Source organism: Diabrotica virgifera, chromosome 8 (assembly GCF_917563875.1).
Source record: "Diabrotica virgifera virgifera chromosome 8, PGI_DIABVI_V3a".
Taxonomy (NCBI): Eukaryota; Metazoa; Arthropoda; class Insecta; order Coleoptera; family Chrysomelidae; genus Diabrotica; species Diabrotica virgifera.
In genome coordinates this window covers 45,972,083-45,995,384 of record NC_065450.1, presented here as the reverse complement: position 1 = coordinate 45,995,384, position 23,302 = coordinate 45,972,083, and the positions used below count along the sequence as shown (strand labels likewise).

Below are 23,302 nucleotides of genomic sequence, written 5' to 3'. Positions count from 1 at the left end.
AAGTCCACAGTATAACCATTATTAACTGCTATTTGTTGGATAATTCTTAATTCTTTATTAAATGAAGTTGAAGTCAATGGGATAGAGACAAGCCTGTTGATGTAACTATAAAAAGCAGCCAGTTTATGTTGTATGGGGTGGTGTGAATCGGCAGGGATAACTGTACCTGTATGTGTTGGTTTTCTATAAATACCAAAGTCAATCGTTCCATTTCTGAGTGTCAATGTAAGATCTAAAAAGTTCAAACTCTTTGAGTCATTCTGAATCTCTAAAGTAAATTTAATAGTGTCATGTAAAGTATTGAGGAAATCTAAGAAATCGTGAAGAATGTCAATTGTGCCATTCCATATTATTAAAGTATCGTCAACATACCTAGCGTAAAATTTAATATAATCTGTAAATGGATTATTTTTCACTATTTTATTAGATTCCAAGTCATTTAGAAAAATATCAGCTAATATCGGTGAAAGAGGAGATCCCATAGCTAGTCCGTCCGGCTGCACATATGTGGTGTTGTTGAAATTAAAGAAATTCTGACTCAGACACAAATTCAAAAGCTCTGTATACTCAATAATTTGATTAGGATGGTAATTATTATTCCACAAGTCTAAAGCAACAATACTGATAACTTCTTGTGTTGGAATGTTAGTAAAGAGATTAGTTATGTCTAAGGAAATCAATAAATCTTCATTACTAAGATTAACTTCTGTAATTTTATTTGTCAAACTTAAGTTGTTAGAGACTACATAATCGAATTTATTGTTGTAAAAGGTTTTAAGGAATTTGTTTAAGTGAGAAGCTAATGCATGAGTGGGAGAATCAGTAAAGGATACCACTGGTCTGATTGGTATGTTTTCAAAGACATCAGTCTTGTGTATTTTCATGAGACCATAGAGTCTGGGAACGTTTGCTTTAGATGGTAAAAGTTTCTTTTTAGTAGTATTATCAAAAACTTCAGTGATTTTATTGATGGCTGTTCTAACTTTAGTAGTGAAAGTATTAATATTGACAGATTTTGTTAGAAATTGGTTATCTAGTATAAAATTAGTGACTTTTTGATGGTAGTCTTGGGTGTGTAAGACAACTACAGTGCTGCCTTTATCTGCTTTAGTGATTGTAAGGTTATTTTCACTAATTTTCTTATCAATTGATTTAATGGTGTCCTTAAATTCATTGAGAGGGTTTCTGTGATAGCCCTTTCTGTTGTTACAAATAGCCTCCTTTTCTTTTTTCAGTAATACTTTCAAACTGCTCCTAATTTCTTCTGTGTTTTCCAGTGGTATTGATTGTAAGATACTTTCACTCTCAACTCCGAGTAGTTCTAGATTTCTAAGTTGTTGTTTTTTAGAAGATTGGGGGGGATTGAATTTGAAACCTTTTTGGAGTAGAGACAGTTCATTATTTGAAAATACTACGTTAGAGTAATTTATGAAAGGGGTATAGAATGTATGTTGCTCAGAGCCATCGAAAATGTTGTCTGGGTCAGAAGATATAGATGTATTAATACTATGAGTTTGATCAGGAAGATCACTAAGACTAGTATTGGTAGTAACGTTTAATAATCGTTCAGAAGTATACAAATCAGAATTTGTAAAATTAGAAGGTGTTACAATATAAGAGCCATTACTGTTACTATCCACCACAAGTTGGTCATTGTTAAGTTGTGAAAACACAGATTGATTTGACAAAATAATATTGTTATTTACTCTATGTGTTATAAATTTAAGTTTCTTGATCTTGTCATGAAGTTTCCTATATTGTCTACTCCTATGAAAATTAATAGTCCCATGTAAATCACGCATACATTCATCAAACTCGAGCGCTGTCATTCTTCTATGTAAGCTGTTGTAGATTGTCTTCAGTTGCAAGTCAATGGTGTAGATATGTTGGTATAGTTTCCGAATCTCATCCCTAATGATGGATCTACCCAGAATTTTTACTTGTTTAGCCTTCGTTGCATTGAAGTTAAGTTCTCTTAGTCTACCTCTAGCATAACTAGGCAGCAGGTTGAGACGTAAACATTCGTTGTTATAAAAGATCTTAGATTTTTGTAACATTTTCTTGATGTTCAGCTCCTTGTAACGGTGTAGCAAAGTTGCTAGTCTTGCATTATTCAAATATTGAATGGGTTGCATATGTGAGTCCATATTAAATATAGTAATGAAACACAGACTTACTCACAATCATTTAATTATACTTTGACGACCGGTTTCGATCTCTACAATATACAGATCATCTTCAGGTCGGCGTTACAAGTAGTTAAATGCTACAATAAGAGAAAACTTGTGTTAGACCAGTGTCTGATTGAAGAGATGTTAATAGAAAGCCAAATTTAAAAAAATTTTTATAAAATTTTTTTTTTTTTTTTTTTTTTTTTTTTTTTTTTTTTGACATAAAGGTTTGCAACTGTTGACATTTCAGAATATTGGTATATACAAAGTCAAACCTATGAGTAAAAATGCTCATAGTCATGTATGTGCAAATGGGTGCATACAGTTTGAATTTGTTGAAATTAAAATTTTTAACCATTAAAAAACAAAATAAACATAAACTGACTTAAATATGCTTCCAAATTCAAAGTAGTAATAATAAAAGAGATAGTAATATTGTTCTAATCTACTTACATGCCGTTACAAGGATTGCGTTGCAACTTAGTTGTTGTCATATTAGTACGTCCAAATTATGCTAATTGGTTTGTTGGGATAGTGATAGGGTAAACAGACATGTTACGTAGGTTAAAACACAGTAAGATTTCGAATTTGGAATGGATCCTGAAGGAAGATGCGTATGTGAAACGGGTGATGTTTTGTTAGAATGGAGAAAGACAATGCTCCAGGAGTTGCGTATTAATTGTAGCAAAGTATGAAATGTTATTCTAGGCTCTTGTACAAATGTGATGGTCTTAGCTCGTAGATGTTATACGATGCGGGCAGAGGTCAAAGCATAGGAAATGACAAATAGGAAAATGTTGTCATAAATTAATCTAATTTAAGATATGTTGTTCTCAGTAAGTTAACTGAGGGATGTCATAAGTATAATAATATCATAATATTATGAAGTAGTAAGTGCCATACACTGTGAAACTATGAAGTGTATAGAAATTAAAGGAAAGCTAGTTAGTTAAATGAAAAAATATTAATATCAAAACATCGGTTAAGAAACTTTAAATTGAAAAATTGAAAAAGGTAAGAAATTGATAAAATTAAAGATTATTTTGTTTGAGCTATTGTATAATGGGATATGTACAAAGAAAAAGAAAGAAACGAAATATTAATGGAAGGGTGTAGGCACTTACTTGAGAATAGTTTTTAACTAAATAAATAAATTAACACATAACACATAGGGTTTAAAAGCACAAAGACATAACAATTATTGGTAAAAGGTTTTTTTAAGGGAGGTAGCACTACATTTCCCCAATTACTATTTAACTTAGTTTTTACTTCCTAAATTGAAGTCTAGTTTTTGTGTTTTCAAGAGGGAATATTGACAGTGTAGGCAGATGTAGGTTATCTGAAATGTCAAAACACTTCTTCTCAAATGTTGTACAGTAGTTGCCTATTTTAATTAAATCTCTTAGTAACATAAAGTATACAGCATTTTCAAATTTTACAAACAAGATAGTTGTTAATTTATAGCATTAATAACAAAATCTAAACTATATGTGTAACCACTATTGTGAAAAAACTGTTGTAACAATAATAAAAATACATGATTAATTATTCTACATTAGTATTCAAGTAGAGAAGAATTAAAGTAGAGAAGAAGTGTTGAGTTTAAGTTTAAGTAGGCAGTGCATAATCTAACGTACAAGCATATCACCTGTTGCATAATTGTAGATGAGTAAGATAAATTGATTAGCCTAGTCTATTTAAATTTAGTAAATGAAAACAGATATAAAACTTGAAAGTTATAACGAAGAAAAAGAAAAGAAAGTTGGTTGGTAGTATTGTTAATATTGTAGTCGTGGCAATGCCACGTCAACGAGGTCAAAGGAAGCGGAATGTTTAATGACAGGTGTGTGGAGGGAGGTAGGGGGGGTGTTAATTTAAAAGAGAACCTAAAGTTTGTTTAAATCCTATTTGTATTTAAGTATTGGTGCCAACCAACTTCCTCATGCGCCATAAATGGTAAGTTATAAATTTAAAGTATTTAATAGATTAAAAGGTTTTGATAACTTGTACAAAATAATCATGCACTTCCATAGCGGAACCTATTAAATTTATAAAGCTATAATATAAAATGTGTAGTCTTAGTGAATTCAAAATAATTTAGGGTGACATTTTTAAATTGAGAAACACGTGTTTAATGTTTAAGAATATTGCACTGATCAAACTCCGTATTAAATGTTCAAACGGTCAGGCACCTATGGGATATTAACAGAATGAGCTCAAATGCCATACCAGCAAATTTTCTGACATTTTAAAAAAGTTGTAGGTTACCATTTTTATATCACCACGTGGAAAAATGCAGATGGTAATTGATTGTCCAGTAATGAAGCTAAGATGGGAAAATTGGCTGTGTACTGAGCTACAAAATCATCAAATTCAACAGGAAACGAACAATGGAAAATGGATTTGAATAAAATTAAAATTAGCGGGATTTTGGAAATTAAGAGTGAGTAGTTGTTGTAACTTTTTAAAAATTGTAAGAGTGTGTATAAGATTGTGAGTTGGAACTATGGAGTAGTTTGAATGAAAAGGCGGGTACGATAACTGCTGTTGGTGTATGTATATTGAAAGATAGATTTGAAATAAAATTTTAGATTTTGCAGGTTTGAAGTTTTAATTAGATGTCAGGTTGTGTACTGTACTAAGAGTGGGTTATTTTATAGTAAAACTGAATAAGCTGGTATAAATTCAAGCTCTAATTGGGCATTCAATGTATGTCTAGTAGGGTCCTTTAAAGATTTTAAAATCTCAAAATGTTCCAGGTTATTCAGGACGTGGCCCTTTTTGCAGATGTGAAGAATTTTGAAATCAATGTCCGGATTGAAATTATGGTTGGAGTTACGGATATGTTGGGAAAAATGAGACTGTCCAGATGTTGGGCGCTGTATGTATCTAAGATGTTCCTTCAATCTGGTGTCGAACGATCTAAAGGTTCTTCCGACGTAATATGACGAGCAGGTATGGCATTTAAGCTCATAAACTCCACAACACTCAGATCTATCACGACTGTCCTTGTTATTCAAGAAAACCAAACCTAAATTTGAATTAGTTCTAAAAGAAATATTACAGTAATCTTTAAAAATATGAGCTAATTTGTAAGAGAATTGACCTGTAAATGTTAATGATCTATATGGTTTTGGCTCCTGTTCGACTGGAATAGGCTGTGTATATACTCGATGTTCTAAAATTCTATTTGTTTTTTTGTGTAAAATTTTATTTACTAAGTCCACAGTATAACCATTATTAACTGCTATTTGTTGGATAATTCTTAATTCTTTATTAAATGAAGTTGAAGTCAATGGGATAGAGACAAGCCTGTTGATGTAACTATAAAAAGCAGCCAGTTTATGTTGTATGGGGTGGTGTGAATCGGCAGGGATAACTGTACCTGTATGTGTTGGTTTTCTATAAATACCAAAGTCAATCGTTCCATTTCTGAGTGTCAATGTAAGATCTAAAAAGTTCAAACTCTTTGAGTCATTCTGAATCTCTAAAGTAAATTTAATAGTGTCATGTAAAGTATTGAGGAAATCTAAGAAATCGTGAAGAATGTCAATTGTGCCATTCCATATTATTAAAGTATCGTCAACATACCTAGCGTAAAATTTAATATAATCTGTAAATGGATTATTTTTCACTATTTTATTAGATTCCAAGTCATTTAGAAAAATATCAGCTAATATCGGTGAAAGAGGAGATCCCATAGCTAGTCCGTCCGGCTGCACATATGTGGTGTTGTTGAAATTAAAGAAATTCTGACTCAGACACAAATTCAAAAGCTCTGTATACTCAATAATTTGATTAGGATGGTAATTATTATTCCACAAGTCTAAAGCAACAATACTGATAACTTCTTGTGTTGGAATGTTAGTAAAGAGATTAGTTATGTCTAAGGAAATCAATAAATCTTCATTACTAAGATTAACTTCTGTAATTTTATTTGTCAAACTTAAGTTGTTAGAGACTACATAATCGAATTTATTGTTGTAAAAGGTTTTAAGGAATTTGTTTAAGTGAGAAGCTAATGCATGAGTGGGAGAATCAGTAAAGGATACCACTGGTCTGATTGGTATGTTTTCAAAGACATCAGTCTTGTGTATTTTCATGAGACCATAGAGTCTGGGAACGTTTGCTTTAGATGGTAAAAGTTTCTTTTTAGTAGTATTATCAAAAACTTCAGTGATTTTATTGATGGCTGTTCTAACTTTAGTAGTGAAAGTATTAATATTGACAGATTTTGTTAGAAATTGGTTATCTAGTATAAAATTAGTGACTTTTTGATGGTAGTCTTGGGTGTGTAAGACAACTACAGTGCTGCCTTTATCTGCTTTAGTGATTGTAAGGTTATTTTCACTAATTTTCTTATCAATTGATTTAATGGTGTCCTTAAATTCATTGAGAGGGTTTCTGTGATAGCCCTTTCTGTTGTTACAAATAGCCTCCTTTTCTTTTTTCAGTAATACTTTCAAACTGCTCCTAATTTCTTCTGTGTTTTCCAGTGGTATTGATTGTAAGATACTTTCACTCTCAACTCCGAGTAGTTCTAGATTTCTAAGTTGTTGTTTTTTAGAAGATTGGGGGGGATTGAATTTGAAACCTTTTTGGAGTAGAGACAGTTCATTATTTGAAAATACTACGTTAGAGTAATTTATGAAAGGGGTATAGAATGTATGTTGCTCAGAGCCATCGAAAATGTTGTCTGGGTCAGAAGATATAGATGTATTAATACTATGAGTTTGATCAGGAAGATCACTAAGACTAGTATTGGTAGTAACGTTTAATAATCGTTCAGAAGTATACAAATCAGAATTTGTAAAATTAGAAGGTGTTACAATATAAGAGCCATTACTGTTACTATCCACCACAAGTTGGTCATTGTTAAGTTGTGAAAACACAGATTGATTTGACAAAATAATATTGTTATTTACTCTATGTGTTATAAATTTAAGTTTCTTGATCTTGTCATGAAGTTTCCTATATTGTCTACTCCTATGAAAATTAATAGTCCCATGTAAATCACGCATACATTCATCAAACTCGAGCGCTGTCATTCTTCTATGTAAGCTGTTGTAGATTGTCTTCAGTTGCAAGTCAATGGTGTAGATATGTTGGTATAGTTTCCGAATCTCATCCCTAATGATGGATCTACCCAGAATTTTTACTTGTTTAGCCTTCGTTGCATTGAAGTTAAGTTCTCTTAGTCTACCTCTAGCATAACTAGGCAGCAGGTTGAGACGTAAACATTCGTTGTTATAAAAGATCTTAGATTTTTGTAACATTTTCTTGATGTTCAGCTCCTTGTAACGGTGTAGCAAAGTTGCTAGTCTTGCATTATTCAAATATTGAATGGGTTGCATATGTGAGTCCATATTAAATATAGTAATGAAACACAGACTTACTCACAATCATTTAATTATACTTTGACGACCGGTTTCGATCTCTACAATATACAGATCATCTTCAGGTCGGCGTTACAAGTAGTTAAATGCTACAATAAGAGAAAACTTGTGTTAGACCAGTGTCTGATTGAAGAGATGTTAATAGAAAGCCAAATTTAAAAAAATTTTTATAAAATTTTTTTTTTTTTTTTTTTTTTTTTTTTTTTTTTTTTTTTTTTTTTTTGACATAAAGGTTTGCAACTGTTGACATTTCAGAATATTGGTATATACAAAGTCAAACCTATGAGTAAAAATGCTCATAGTCATGTATGTGCAAATGGGTGCATACAGTTTGAATTTGTTGAAATTAAAATTTTTAACCATTAAAAAACAAAATAAACATAAACTGACTTAAATATGCTTCCAAATTCAAAGTAGTAATAATAAAAGAGATAGTAATATTGTTCTAATCTACTTACATGCCGTTACAAGGATTGCGTTGCAACTTAGTTGTTGTCATATTAGTACGTCCAAATTATGCTAATTGGTTTGTTGGGATAGTGATAGGGTAAACAGACATGTTACGTAGGTTAAAACACAGTAAGATTTCGAATTTGGAATGGATCCTGAAGGAAGATGCGTATGTGAAACGGGTGATGTTTTGTTAGAATGGAGAAAGACAATGCTCCAGGAGTTGCGTATTAATTGTAGCAAAGTATGAAATGTTATTCTAGGCTCTTGTACAAATGTGATGGTCTTAGCTCGTAGATGTTATACGATGCGGGCAGAGGTCAAAGCATAGGAAATGACAAATAGGAAAATGTTGTCATAAATTAATCTAATTTAAGATATGTTGTTCTCAGTAAGTTAACTGAGGGATGTCATAAGTATAATAATATCATAATATTATGAAGTAGTAAGTGCCATACACTGTGAAACTATGAAGTGTATAGAAATTAAAGGAAAGCTAGTTAGTTAAATGAAAAAATATTAATATCAAAACATCGGTTAAGAAACTTTAAATTGAAAAATTGAAAAAGGTAAGAAATTGATAAAATTAAAGATTATTTTGTTTGAGCTATTGTATAATGGGATATGTACAAAGAAAAAGAAAGAAACGAAATATTAATGGAAGGGTGTAGGCACTTACTTGAGAATAGTTTTTAACTAAATAAATAAATTAACACATAACACATAGGGTTTAAAAGCACAAAGACATAACAATTATTGGTAAAAGGTTTTTTTAAGGGAGGTAGCACTACATTTCCCCAATTACTATTTAACTTAGTTTTTACTTCCTAAATTGAAGTCTAGTTTTTGTGTTTTCAAGAGGGAATATTGACAGTGTAGGCAGATGTAGGTTATCTGAAATGTCAAAACACTTCTTCTCAAATGTTGTACAGTAGTTGCCTATTTTAATTAAATCTCTTAGTAACATAAAGTATACAGCATTTTCAAATTTTACAAACAAGATAGTTGTTAATTTATAGCATTAATAACAAAATCTAAACTATATGTGTAACCACTATTGTGAAAAAACTGTTGTAACAATAATAAAAATACATGATTAATTATTCTACATTAGTATTCAAGTAGAGAAGAATTAAAGTAGAGAAGAAGTGTTGAGTTTAAGTTTAAGTAGGCAGTGCATAATCTAACGTACAAGCATATCACCTGTTGCATAATTGTAGATGAGTAAGATAAATTGATTAGCCTAGTCTATTTAAATTTAGTAAATGAAAACAGATATAAAACTTGAAAGTTATAACGAAGAAAAAGAAAAGAAAGTTGGTTGGTAGTATTGTTAATATTGTAGTCGTGGCAATGCCACGTCAACGAGGTCAAAGGAAGCGGAATGTTTAATGACAGGTGTGTGGAGGGAGGTAGGGGGGGTGTTAATTTTTAAATTAATTTTTAAATTAATTTTTTTAATTAATTTTAAATTAATTTTTAAAAAGTTACAACAACTACTCACTCTTAATTTCCAAAATCCCGCTAATTTTAATTTTATTCAAATCCATTTTCCATTGTTCGTTTCCTGTTGAATTTGATGATTTTGTAGCTCAGTACACAGCCAATTTTCCCATCTTAGCTTCATTACTGGACAATCAATTACCATCTGCATTTTTCCACGTGGTGATATAAAAATGGTAACCTACAACTTTTTTAAAATGTCAGAAAATTTGCTGGTATGGCATTTGAGCTCATTCTGTTAATATCCCATAGGTGCCTGACCGTTTGAACATTTAATACGGAGTTTGATCAGTGCAATATTCTTAAACATTAAACACGTGTTTCTCAATTTAAAAATGTCACCCTAAATTATTTTGAATTCACTAAGACTACACATTTTATATTATAGCTTTATAAATTTAATAGGTTCCGCTATGGAAGTGCATGATTATTTTGTACAAGTTATCAAAACCTTTTAATCTATTAAATACTTTAAATTTATAACTTACCATTTATGGCGCATGAGGAAGTTGGTTGGCACCAATACTTAAATACAAATAGGATTTAAACAAACTTTAGGTTCTCTTTTAAATTAACACCCCCCCTACCTCCCTCCACACACCTGTCATTAAACATTCCGCTTCCTTTGACCTCGTTGACGTGGCATTGCCACGACTACAATATTAACAATACTACCAACCAACTTTCTTTTCTTTTTCTTCGTTATAACTTTCAAGTTTTATATCTGTTTTCATTTACTAAATTTAAATAGACTAGGCTAATCAATTTATCTTACTCATCTACAATTATGCAACAGGTGATATGCTTGTACGTTAGATTATGCACTGCCTACTTAAACTTAAACTCAACACTTCTTCTCTACTTTAATTCTTCTCTACTTGAATACTAATGTAGAATAATTAATCATGTATTTTTATTATTGTTACAACAGTTTTTTCACAATAGTGGTTACACATATAGTTTAGATTTTGTTATTAATGCTATAAATTAACAACTATCTTGTTTGTAAAATTTGAAAATGCTGTATACTTTATGTTACTAAGAGATTTAATTAAAATAGGCAACTACTGTACAACATTTGAGAAGAAGTGTTTTGACATTTCAGATAACCTACATCTGCCTACACTGTCAATATTCCCTCTTGAAAACACAAAAACTAGACTTCAATTTAGGAAGTAAAAACTAAGTTAAATAGTAATTGGGGAAATGTAGTGCTACCTCCCTTAAAAAAACCTTTTACCAATAATTGTTATGTCTTTGTGCTTTTAAACCCTATGTGTTATGTGTTAATTTATTTATTTAGTTAAAAACTATTCTCAAGTAAGTGCCTACACCCTTCCATTAATATTTCGTTTCTTTCTTTTTCTTTGTACATATCCCATTATACAATAGCTCAAACAAAATAATCTTTAATTTTATCAATTTCTTACCTTTTTCAATTTTTCAATTTAAAGTTTCTTAACCGATGTTTTGATATTAATATTTTTTCATTTAACTAACTAGCTTTCCTTTAATTTCTATACACTTCATAGTTTCACAGTGTATGGCACTTACTACTTCATAATATTATGATATTATTATACTTATGACATCCCTCAGTTAACTTACTGAGAACAACATATCTTAAATTAGATTAATTTATGACAACATTTTCCTATTTGTCATTTCCTATGCTTTGACCTCTGCCCGCATCGTATAACATCTACGAGCTAAGACCATCACATTTGTACAAGAGCCTAGAATAACATTTCATACTTTGCTACAATTAATACGCAACTCCTGGAGCATTGTCTTTCTCCATTCTAACAAAACATCACCCGTTTCACATACGCATCTTCCTTCAGGATCCATTCCAAATTCGAAATCTTACTGTGTTTTAACCTACGTAACATGTCTGTTTACCCTATCACTATCCCAACAAACCAATTAGCATAATTTGGACGTACTAATATGACAACAACTAAGTTGCAACGCAATCCTTGTAACGGCATGTAAGTAGATTAGAACAATATTACTATCTCTTTTATTATTACTACTTTGAATTTGGAAGCATATTTAAGTCAGTTTATGTTTATTTTGTTTTTTAATGGTTAAAAATTTTAATTTCAACAAATTCAAACTGTATGCACCCATTTGCACATACATGACTATGAGCATTTTTACTCATAGGTTTGACTTTGTATATACCAATATTCTGAAATGTCAACAGTTGCAAACCTTTATGTCAAAAAAAAAAAAAAAAAAAAAAATTTTATAAAAATTTTTTTAAATTTGGCTTTCTATTAACATCTCTTCAATCAGACACTGGTCTAACACAAGTTTTCTCTTATTGTAGCATTTAACTACTTGTAACGCCGACCTGAAGATGATCTGTATATTGTAGAGATCGAAACCGGTCGTCAAAGTATAATTAAATGATTGTGAGTAAGTCTGTGTTTCATTACTATATTTAATATGGACTCACATATGCAACCCATTCAATATTTACTTAATTAAATTTCGTCTTTGTCAGAAAGCTATTTATCACCAGCATTTTTGTCTATCTCTTACCTGTTTAGAATGTCCGACTACGAAAACTTCCCATTAATTTTGTCGGACAGAACTTCCAATTGCTTTTTTAACCTTTCATTAAACTCTCATGCAAAAATCAGACTGCTATTCATCACCAACATAATTCCTGTGATGTGACATGTTCTACGTGTCGGACTCGTTAAAATGCCCAACATTTTTGTCGGACAAACATTTTCGCATATATTACATAACGTTGGCTATCGAATAAACTTAAAAACAACTTGCTATTTTTCACAATCATAAACTTGTCAGGACGACATGTTTATCATGCTCCACAGTTAAAACTTCCCCTGTTTCAGTGTTCCCGTGCATCAAAGTTTGTCCGACTAGACACCGTTAAGCTATTAACAAATTTTCAGCTTGCTATTAATAAACTTTTCTTTCTTACGCGGGATCCAGGTCTATAACAGGAAAACAAAAAATCTGAAATATCCAGAAAAGCAAAACGTACATTTCATTACTCTTTGAGATTTTTGGTATTACTAATAATGTTTAAGTTATTTTGAAAAAACCATTTTTCTTTTCAAAATTAAAAATTTTAAAAATTTTACTTTAAAACCATTTTTGTTTAAATAAGCACGTTGACTCAATGAAACTTACAGATGATATAAATAAAGCAACTTGTGAAGCGGTAACGATTAATTTTATTTAAGTTATTAATTAGGGGGTAATTTTCCCGATTTTTTTTGCCAAATCAAAAGGGGCCAACTGTATTTTGAGCGTAACTGGCTTACATTAATTTGATAATAGAATCTTTTTTTATAAAAATAGAAATAAAGCTTTTTAAACTCTTTAAAAAAGTTGTAATGAATTTTTTCCAAAAAGTGCTTGATTTTTTGGTTATTTCACGTTGAAATATATTTATTTGAAATTTGGCGAATATGAACCCATTTTTCTTTAGCTATAAGTCTGCTCCTACTAGGTCTAGAGACTTCATGTATACACCATTTTTTCCCTTTTTACAAACTATATTTTTGCTAAGAATAGTTTTTTCGATAAAATACTTACTTTTAAATTATTTGCGAAAAATTGTCTAAAAACGTGTTTGTGTTGTTAAAAAATGAACATACATATTATTATTCACTCGCAAATAACTCGAAAAATATTGACTTGTGAAAAAACTGTATAGAATAAAATGCTTAGAATTAGTCAGTTTATCGAATTAAGAACTTATTTTGAACATATATTTTTTCACCCCCGAGAAGGGGCGAAACTCACCCCAGGGCAAAAGCACTCATCGGCACAATATCACTTTTTTTCTTTGACATGTTGGCTATGCGTATGCCAAATTCCATGTCAATCCAAACGGTTCTTTAAAATTTACAGCAAAAACCGTCAAATAATGTACTCTGTTATAAGAACCTTTTTTTGAGTAAGTTTGTGCAAAAAAATCGAATCTTAATAATTTACCTAACGGGGCGAGGATACAGCCTGGACTATGAGAATCGGGTGTATTAGTGTGGAAAGTGGGGACCGTCAGATACTCGACGACAGACAGTGTTGCCATTTATAGGACGTATATCTAATTTAAAACTAAACATGCTGTACCTAAAAATTCTTACTTAATATACATTTTATATATATTATCTTTATATGGAATTAAGCCACATTTGATTAGAATGAAAATAACATTTTTAAGTAACTAATTTTTACGTTTGGATTTCCACTCTAGAAATAGTTTTCAAAAAAAATTATTTTAAAAATTTTGAGGAAAATCAGAAAAATTCCTATAACCAAAAAGTTGTTGTTAGTAGATTGTGTTTTTCAAAATTTGTTGTTGACTTACGTGTTTTTATCCTCGAATTCGAAATATCAAATTCTGACTGTTTTGTGTATTTTTTTATATTATAGATTTATGTAATGTAAGTATATCGAAGTTGTGGTTATGTAACCTGGATTATATGTTTGTGTGTTGTGTGTTGCATATATATGTATTGTGTATAAACTGTCTACAATTATCTTCGTCAGAGATCTAAGTTGACATAGTTGCCAAAGTATACGCTGTGAGCTCGTACCTAGAGGGGATATTTACAAATTCGCGAGCGCCAGTAGTAACAAGTCTGTAAACCTTTACCGGAAATTTGACATAAATGTCAAAGTGATTAATTTTAAATTAAAATTAAAAACATTAATTATAAAAAATATTAGTTGGTCAAAGCTGTGGTATATATTTTTAACTTAAATATACTTACGTTTTAAATACTGAATTTAAGTTTTTTAATGTTCCGTAATATGTAATTATAAATTAATCAATCAATCTTAACGCCATCTACACGATAATTGTGAAAGTATCCAAAGTAAGAAATTCATATTTTATCAATAAAACGTCAAAATGATTAGCAAAATCTTAAAAAAATCGATTACAATTTGATTAATTTTTTGCGTTGTAAATATTAAGCGATAACAATTAAATAATAAATTTAAAAATTACCGGTAAAAGTTAAATTAGTAACCGCTAGGAGCGACACCAGCGAAGCTCAGAGCGCCATTTTAAATCAAATAGATCACATACTTATTGCGATGTGGATTACATAGGCGTAACCAGGATAATCCTAAGGGGGGTTAAAACTACTGAAAAGGGGGTGGAGTTACAACTACTGGAAGGTCTCCGAGGGGTATGGTGTTAAGCGTATAGAGCTCAAAGTACATCCCAATGGGGGGGGGGGTTATAACCCCCAAAACCGCCCCCTGGTTACGCCTATGGTGAATTATACAACAAAACAAATTAATAATCAATGTAAATAAATAAAAACATTAGAAATAGAAAACAAGAATTAAGTTATAAACTTACGTTAAAGTAAATAATAAAAACAATAAATATAATAAAACAAATACTTTAGTAAAGAATAAAAACAAATATGAAGTGTCATCGCAGCAATTGTCAAATAAATGATACCAATTTATGCTAAAATATCACCTTCGTTCGATTACAGTTACAGTGTGTTCCGAGCAAATGTGCTTCATAAAAACGCTTTGTAATCCATTTATACAAATTAAATGAAACATATTATTGTGTATTTCTTCACGTTAACATTAATAGAAATCTTCAAATATTATTCTTACGCGTATATATAATAAAATATGTCTAGTGGCTGTAATTTCAATGTACTGGAAAAATTATTCTAAAAAAGAACACACCTATCACCTAAATATTTCGTGTTGGTATCATGTGACGTCACGGGCTATGACGCGGATGACGTGCAACGGTAAGTATATTAGACGAAGTATAGGTAATATGTCTCCAACTACATATCTACTACTTCGTTATTGTTGGCATATTCTTGTTATTGGTTTCTTCTTTTGGTATTAGCAACCAACGCCTGCTACATTCACTTGATGGGTTTGCTACACACTTTTCTTCATTTAGTAGAATGAGAATTGCTTCCTTGACTTTTCTTTTTTCATGTACGTTTCTTTCGTTATTATTGATGCATCTTTTTATTGTACTCTGTGCTTATTATTCCACTCATGTTTGCATATCTGAGATTTCATGCTCGTTTATTCTGACACTTAGTGATGGTGCGGTTTCTCCCACGTAGAAACTGTTGTATTCACAGAGTATTTTATAGATGCAGTTTTTTTATCTTCCGTGTGTGTTCGTGTTGTTGGGTTTTCTTTTGGACAGGATAGATCTGAGTGTGTTGGTTGTTTTGAATGTTATGATTACGACTGTTATGTTGTGCTTGTTTTTTGCCCTTTTCAATTTTTCTGATAAAGGTACGTGAATACCTTCTTGTAAATGTTTCTGGATAGTGCATAGCGTGTGTTGTTTTGTTGTTTGCTTTCTTTAATCTTTTGGAATTCCTTGTTTATAAAAATAATAATGGTAGATTATTTTTATCAAAACCTTTGTTAGCGGGTTTTTTTTCCCTGAAAGGCATGAGGCATCTCCCTTCCTTGAAGCAGTCGCTTCGGGCTCTATCATATAATAATATGCACCTTTATGATTTCCGGAATCGAAATCTAAACGTCAAACATTAGTTAATTAAAAATGAATCCCATGTAAACATAATTAATATTTAAATTATATCAAAAATGAATAACCATTTTCAGTTTCGTTACAACACGAAACTACAGCCGCATAATTATTCTAGTCCAGTCAGAGAGTGCAGCAAGCACCTCTACCGGTTTCAAAACTTATTAGTCTCTCATTAGGAGGCACATATGCTGCTCTCTCTCTCTCTCTCTCACCCAACTAGGACAAACCCCGGCTTGCAGTCACGGATTGCAACGAACGAAATGGCAGGGATGCCCTATCGGCAACTGCTAGCAAAAACTAAGTTTGTTTTCAATCTAATAGCACATAAAACAACACCAAACGATGTTACTCTATATCCTACCAGATTAAAAACAATGGGAACCTTCTAGCAAAAACTAAGTTTTCAATCTAACAGCACATAAAACAACACCAAACGATGTTACTCTACATCCTACCAGATTGAAAATAATGGGAACCTTTTCTGGTAACACGTCCGAGGCTTCTACAATTTGCAAGCCATAACGGATGCTGAGACTAAGGAAGATGAGGAAATTTTACAATTTATAATTAACGTCCCATCTGCTCAGCGCGGTAAAGTTCCAACGAGAATGGTTCCCTTCGCACTCCAATCAGAGTAAACATGTAAATCAAAAATGAATAATCATTTTCAATTTCGTTGCAACACGAAACTACAGCTTCATCATTAATCTAGTCCAATCAGAGAGGGCAGCAAGCAAGGAGGTGTTACCAGAGAAGGTTCCCATTGTTTTCAATCTGGTAGGATATACGATGTAGAGTAACATCGTTTGGTGTTGTTTTATGTGCTATTAGATTGAAAACTTAGTTTATTTGCTAGCAGTTGCCGCTAGGGCATCCCTGCCATTTCGTTCGTTGCAATCCGTGACTGCACGCCGGGTTTTGTCCTAGTTGGGTCAGAGAGAGCACCATATGTGCTTCTTGATGAGAAACTAATACGTTTCGAAACCGGTAGAGGTGCTTGCTGCACTCTCTGATTGGACTAGAATAATGATGTGTCTGTAGTTTCGTGCTGCAACGAAATTGAAAATGGTTATTCATTTTTGATTTACATGTTTACTCTGATTGGATTACGAAGGAAACCATTCTCGTTGGAACTTTACCGCGCTGAGCAGAGGAATGGGACGTTTCGATGCCGCCGGTTCATCGCCGGCCGTTTCGATGCCGCCGGTTCATCGCCAGTCCATTTCATCGCCGTCATATCTCGCATTTCCTAGAATTCCTAATTAATACTAAAAATAACTAATAATTGTAACTGTCGAAAATTCGGAAATATATCAGATAGCGATTAATTGACTGGCGATGACCGACCGGCATCGGCATCGAATTGGCGGCATCGAAACGGCGGCGATGAAACGTCCTAGACCCCTGAGCAGATGGGACGTGAATTATAAATTGTAAAATTCCCTCATCTTCCTCAGTCCAGCCTCAAGCATCCGTTATGGCTTGCAAATTGTAGAAGCCTCGGAGGTGTTACCAGAGAAGGTTCCCACTGTTTTCAATCTGGTAGGATGTAGAGTAACATCGTTTGGTGTTGTTTTATGTGCTATTAGATTGAAAACTTAGTTTTTTTTATTAATTAAATTATACATGGCATAAGACAGCAGCTTGAGAACCTTTTTAATTGTATTTTAATCTATTTTAATCTTATATACAAACTTTTATAGGTTTTCTTTAGTGTCATGACAGGATCTATGAACTTTGGTATTGCCTCTCCATATATAGAGGCATTTGGAATCTCAAAAGCGGCGGCGTCAAAAATTTTTAGTGTAATCGATCACAAACCTACAATTAATTTATCAAAAGGAAATGGAAAAACGCTAAACGTACTCATAGGAAATATACAATTTAAAGATGTGGCTTTCCGTTATCCATCTAGGAAAGATGTACCGGTACGTAACCTTCTCCTTCTTCTCCAGCTTTAAGTAATACATCTTTGGACATAGGCCTCCCCCAATTCAATCCAGTGTTTTCTATATTGCGCCACTTGCTTCCAGTTGTGTCCTCCAATCTTTTTACTGTCATCAACCCATCTCATTTATGGCCTTCCTCTGCTTCTCCTTCCTAACCATGTCTTCATTGTTGTATTTCAATTGAACCACGGTGGAACCACGAAATACAGCAATGGTACGTATCCTTTTGCAAAACATTATATATTATAACATAGTGAACATCAACCTTCATACTTATGAGTGTTTTTTAAAACTTTTGCCATCGGTATCCTTACCTTACCCAGCGCTACAGGCCGTGTAGGCACCTGGCTTCCAAAAACTTGGATATTTTCCTCCATTTTTGCCGGTCCCTTGCTTGTTCTCTCTAATCTCTCACGCCTATTTCTGGCAATTCTTGCTTTACTGCTTCCAACCATTTCTTCTTTGGACGTCATGTTCTCTTTGTTTCGATTCCTCTCCTTCAATATTTTCTCTGTCTATTTATAGTTTAGCCTGTTCTTTCCTGTCCATGAATTCCTACATTCTTCATTGAACCAGTGTTGACGTCTCTTTTAATGCATTGTTCCTACACACTTTTCCGCTGCTTCTGTCTGTATGAGCTTCCATTTCTTTTCTATTTACTGCTTAATGATTTCTCTAGCTTTTTATTTATTATTTCCTCTAGTTTATTTGCTACTTGTTTTCTTGTATCATGTTTATTCTTTAATCATGAATAATAAAACTTATAAGAAGGATACTGTTTCCAATAATGCTATCCAATATAGTAATGAACGCGCTAATAACCGGCAAAATAGCACAAAAGATGGAAAACGTATTAATTTGTGAGATAAAAAGAAATGAAACCAGTCGAGCTGGGGAATTTAGCGATAGTAACCTATAAATTTACATTATATTGATTGTTTCCCACCTTTACACGTATCAGAGGAGTATTTCAACTAAAACTGTCACTGTGACAGTGGTAGTTACCAAACTCGTGCGATACCACTAAAGGTGCGAAACAATCAATATAATGTAAATTTATTGGTTAATATCGCTAAATTTCCCAGCTCGACTAGTTTCATTTCTTTTTATCTCACAACTTAATACGTTTTCTATCTTTTGTGCTATTTTGCCGGTTATTAGCGCGCTCATCACTGTATATAAAGTGTAGATAAAACTGGACATGACAGAATAACTATGACTAGTTTCGACACTAGTATTCCAATTTAACACTAAAATGATGCATTACTTAATCTCAATGACAACTGTCTTTTAAGTTATTGTTCTTCAGTGAATTTTTTAAAATTGTTTAAATCCATATTTGTTATTCTGTGTTACAGATATTAAAAGGATTAAGTTTGAACATTAAATCTGGAGACACTGTGGCACTTGTAGGTAGTTCGGGCTGTGGAAAATCTACGGTTATTCAGTTACTTCAACGGTTATACGATGCGGACTCTGGAGAGGTACAAAAATCCTTTTACTTTATTGCTAGCTGTTGGTTTTTAGTTTAAGTTTTTTAGGTCACCATAGACGGAAAAAATATTAAAGAATACGATTTAACTTGGTTAAGAAGCCAAATAGGAGTTGTAGGTCAAGAACCAATTCTCTTTGGAACATCCATTTTAGAAAATATTAGGTACGGTAAAGATGGAGTAACAGAGGAAGATGTCATTCAAGCAGCTAAAAAAGCTAATGCGCATAACTTTATTAAAGCTCTTCCTAACGGATATAATACATTGGTTGGAGAGAAAGGGGCTCAACTCTCAGGTGGACAAAAACAAAGGATAGCTATAGCTAGAGCTTTGGTAAGAAATCCTACTTTATTACTTTTGGACGAGGCTACTTCAGCACTGGATAATACCAGTGAAGCTAAAGTACAAGCAGCTCTAGATGCGGTAAGTAATACAAATGTTACAAATTTGTCAATTTATCGTAACTTTTATTTATTTTAATAACGTCCCTTTACACTAAAAATAATAATGTTTCAACACCGCGCCAATGTTTTTGGCGTTTTGGTCACCAAAAATCAGACTGCCATTTACCACCAATATAATTCCTGTCATTTGACATGTTCTACGTGTCGGGCTTATTAAAATGCCCAACTTATTTGTCGGACAAACATTTTTCATATATTATATTATAAAGTTTGCTATTGAATAAACTTAAAAACAACCTGGTAGTTTTCACAATCGTAAACTTTGTCACTACGATACGTTCCACAATTAAAATCACGGTTCACAATTAAAACTTCCTCTGTTCCAGTGTTCCCATACATCCAAGTTTGTCCGACTAGACACCGTTAAGCAGGGGCGTAACAGAGGCCTCAATCGCTTAGGGGCCCCATCTTTTCATCTGATATTATGTAAAAATTTGTTATTTTTATATTATTTTACGTTGTGTGTTTAAAATTAAAAACGTAAATTTCTAAATAGACGTACTTGCCAAGTGAATCATCTCATAATATCTAGAAACTTAATCCCTTCCGGTCTCCCGAAATTTTATGGTAACGAAAATAAACTATAATGATTTGTACGAGACTATTGAAAGATTTGACAATTTCAATTGCCGAATTTTAGAACAATATTTCTAAATCTAGAAATGGGTTTTCTCTTTAATCTTTACCTACGTTTAGTATTTCGATACAATTATCCAGAGACGTAACAGAGGCCCCCACAGCATGAAGCTTACGGGGGCCCCAATATGTCAAGGGCCCCATCTTGTTGTCTAATATATGTATGTAAAAATGTGTTATATTATTTGCATACATACGTTTTTTAAGCAGTGCAGTATTGAAAATGAAGATGTCCATCCGAATTAATAAAATTGTAGATATATTCGCTGATAGTAGATAGTGCACGAAGAAAGTTGTTCATCTCATAGAATAATACTAATGTAATCATTTAGTAATTTTTGTTCTATTTTATTCTATACCCATAAAGATGAAAAATGTAAGTCGTCATAAACAATGCATGAATACACCAATACACCAGGACGGACGTATTTGCTTGATAATTTGGTTGCTTTTACTTCGGGGTTGACACCCCTCCTTGGGGTGAAAAACAGACGTTTAAAATAAGTCCGTAAATGTATAAATTGACTAATTATATTCAACTTTTGTTTTTCTATAGAGTTTCTTTATCTATGCTAATAATTTTCAAGTCATTTGCGAGTGAAAATGTTTATTTTTCAAAAAAAAACAAAATTTTCAGACGGGTTTTTCGCAAATAACTCAAAAATAAGTATTTATTGACTTAAATATTAGATATCGAAAAAATATTTGTAGCAAAAATGTAGCTTATAAGATACAGAAAATGGTGTACATATTCATGAAGTCTATCGACACAGTAAAAGCACAGTTGAAGCTCATGAAAAATTATTCTTATTTGTCCAATTTGTCAAATCGTATATTTCAACCTGAAATAACCAAAAAATTAAGCAATTTTCGGGAAAAACTCTTAAACTTTTTTTAAATGTTTAAAAAAAGCTTTATTTTTATTTCTTATAAAAGCTTCTAGCACCAAAACTATACGAGTTACGCAAAAAATAAATTTGCCCCCTTTTTTGGTAAAAAAAATCGTGAAAATCTGCCCCTATTTCGCACCCCAAATAAAATTCATCATTAGCGCTTTACCATTTACTTTAAATATTTGTTGTTTATATGATCTGTAAGTTTGACCGGTTCGAAGTAATTATTTTTGAAAAAATTTAAAAGTTTTTTTATTTTGGAAAAATGCCTTTTTGTTCAAAATAACTTAAAAAGTATTAGTGATACGAAAAATCTCAAAGAGTAAAGAAATGTAGTGCTGTAGAAATGTCTTGCTTTTATAATATTTTGGCTTTATTTTGTTTTTCTGTAAGACAAAAATTGGTTAAGAAATGACTGTTTAAAATTTGCATATACTCGTGATTAGTGACTCGTTCAAGCCCTTCAACTAGAACCCTTTTAATAATAAGCACTTTGAACCGGTGAAACTTACGGGTCGTATAAAAAAGTTAGGTAATTTGTAAGGCGATAATAATTAGTTCCATTTGGGGTGCTAAATAGGGGGAGATTTTCACAATTTTTACCAAAAAATGGGATTAACTGTATTTTGAGCGTAACTGGCTTAGTTTTGATGCTAGAAACTTTTGTAAAAAATAAAGCTTATTTTAAACACTCTAAAAAAATCCTAATGAGTTTTCCGGAACAATATTTTATTTTTTTTTTGTTATTTCACGTTGAAATATTCGATTTGGAATTTGACGAATAAGAACAACGTTTCATGAGCTACAAGTTTTCTTTTACTGAGTCGATAGACTTAATTTTTTGTTTAATTTTTTTTATAAGCTAGATACATTTTTGCTAACAATATTATTTTCGATCGAATACTTACTCTTTGAGGTGTTTGCGAAAAATCGCCTAAAAACGTGTTTTTTTTTTTGTTGAACAATAAACATTTTTTCTCATAAATAACTCGAAAAGTCTTGAGTTGACCACTTTGGTGGTGACACTGAAAATTACACGGTATCGCCATATTTTACGTTGATTTACTGGGCTGTAACACATATATGTATTTGTTTCACATGTCGCATTTAGTAATTTTTTAAAGGGGGCCCCAATTCCAATTCTGCGGGGGGCCCCGACGGAGTTTGTTACGCCACTGCCGTTAAGCTATTAACAAATTTGCAGCTTGCTATCAATCAACTTTTTTTGGTACGCGGGATCCAGGCCTATTCAATTTTAGTAAGCAAAAGAAAAAAATAAACAAACTAAATTCGAATGTACCCTTTTAGGCAAGTGTTGAATGTACAACTATAATTGTGGCACACAGGCTATCAACAATTCGAGGTGCAAACAAAATTATCGTACTTTCTCAAGGAGTCGTGGTAGAAGAAGGAACCCACGAAGAACTAATGGAACTTAAACAAGAGTATTATAGATTAGTAACAGCCCAAGTCAAATCATCGGAACAGTTTGAAGTCGCTGAAAAGAAGAAAGTGGTAAGAGCTATTAGCTTGGCAGAAAGTAGCACAGGCTCTGACCATAACATAGAGGTAAGTTATAATCATATGTAAAAATAATCGTACATATTTGGTATTTTTATATTCATCATATTCAACAGCTGGAGCTACTACATCCATTGTCGGTCCCCTCTTTTCATTTATGTTTGCTGTTTTTGCATCCATTCGTGACCACTGCAGGGCCGGTTTTAGGGTTTTGACCGCCCCGGGCAAAATAAAATTTGGCGCCCCTTCATACAATAATATACAAATTTACTGCAA

General features: G+C 32.2%; 1 protein-coding gene across 4 annotated transcripts in view; it reads left to right on the top strand.

Annotated features, from left to right (window-relative positions):
* The window catches only part of LOC126889941 (ATP-dependent translocase ABCB1-like), a 341,038-nt gene that overhangs the window by 273,365 nt on the left and 44,371 nt on the right, over positions 1-23,302 (top strand). For 3 of the 4 annotated variants that reach the window (XM_050658693.1, XM_050658691.1, XM_050658692.1), the window contains exons 8-11: positions 17,774-17,998; positions 19,378-19,503; positions 19,561-19,935; positions 22,814-23,074. In XM_050658693.1, the coding sequence (XP_050514650.1) occupies positions 17,774-17,998; positions 19,378-19,503; positions 19,561-19,935; positions 22,814-23,074 (987 nt within the window). The remainder of the gene's footprint in view (positions 1-17,773; positions 17,999-19,377; positions 19,504-19,560; positions 19,936-22,813; positions 23,075-23,302) is intronic. The other variant, XM_050658694.1, reaches the window with a different exon arrangement.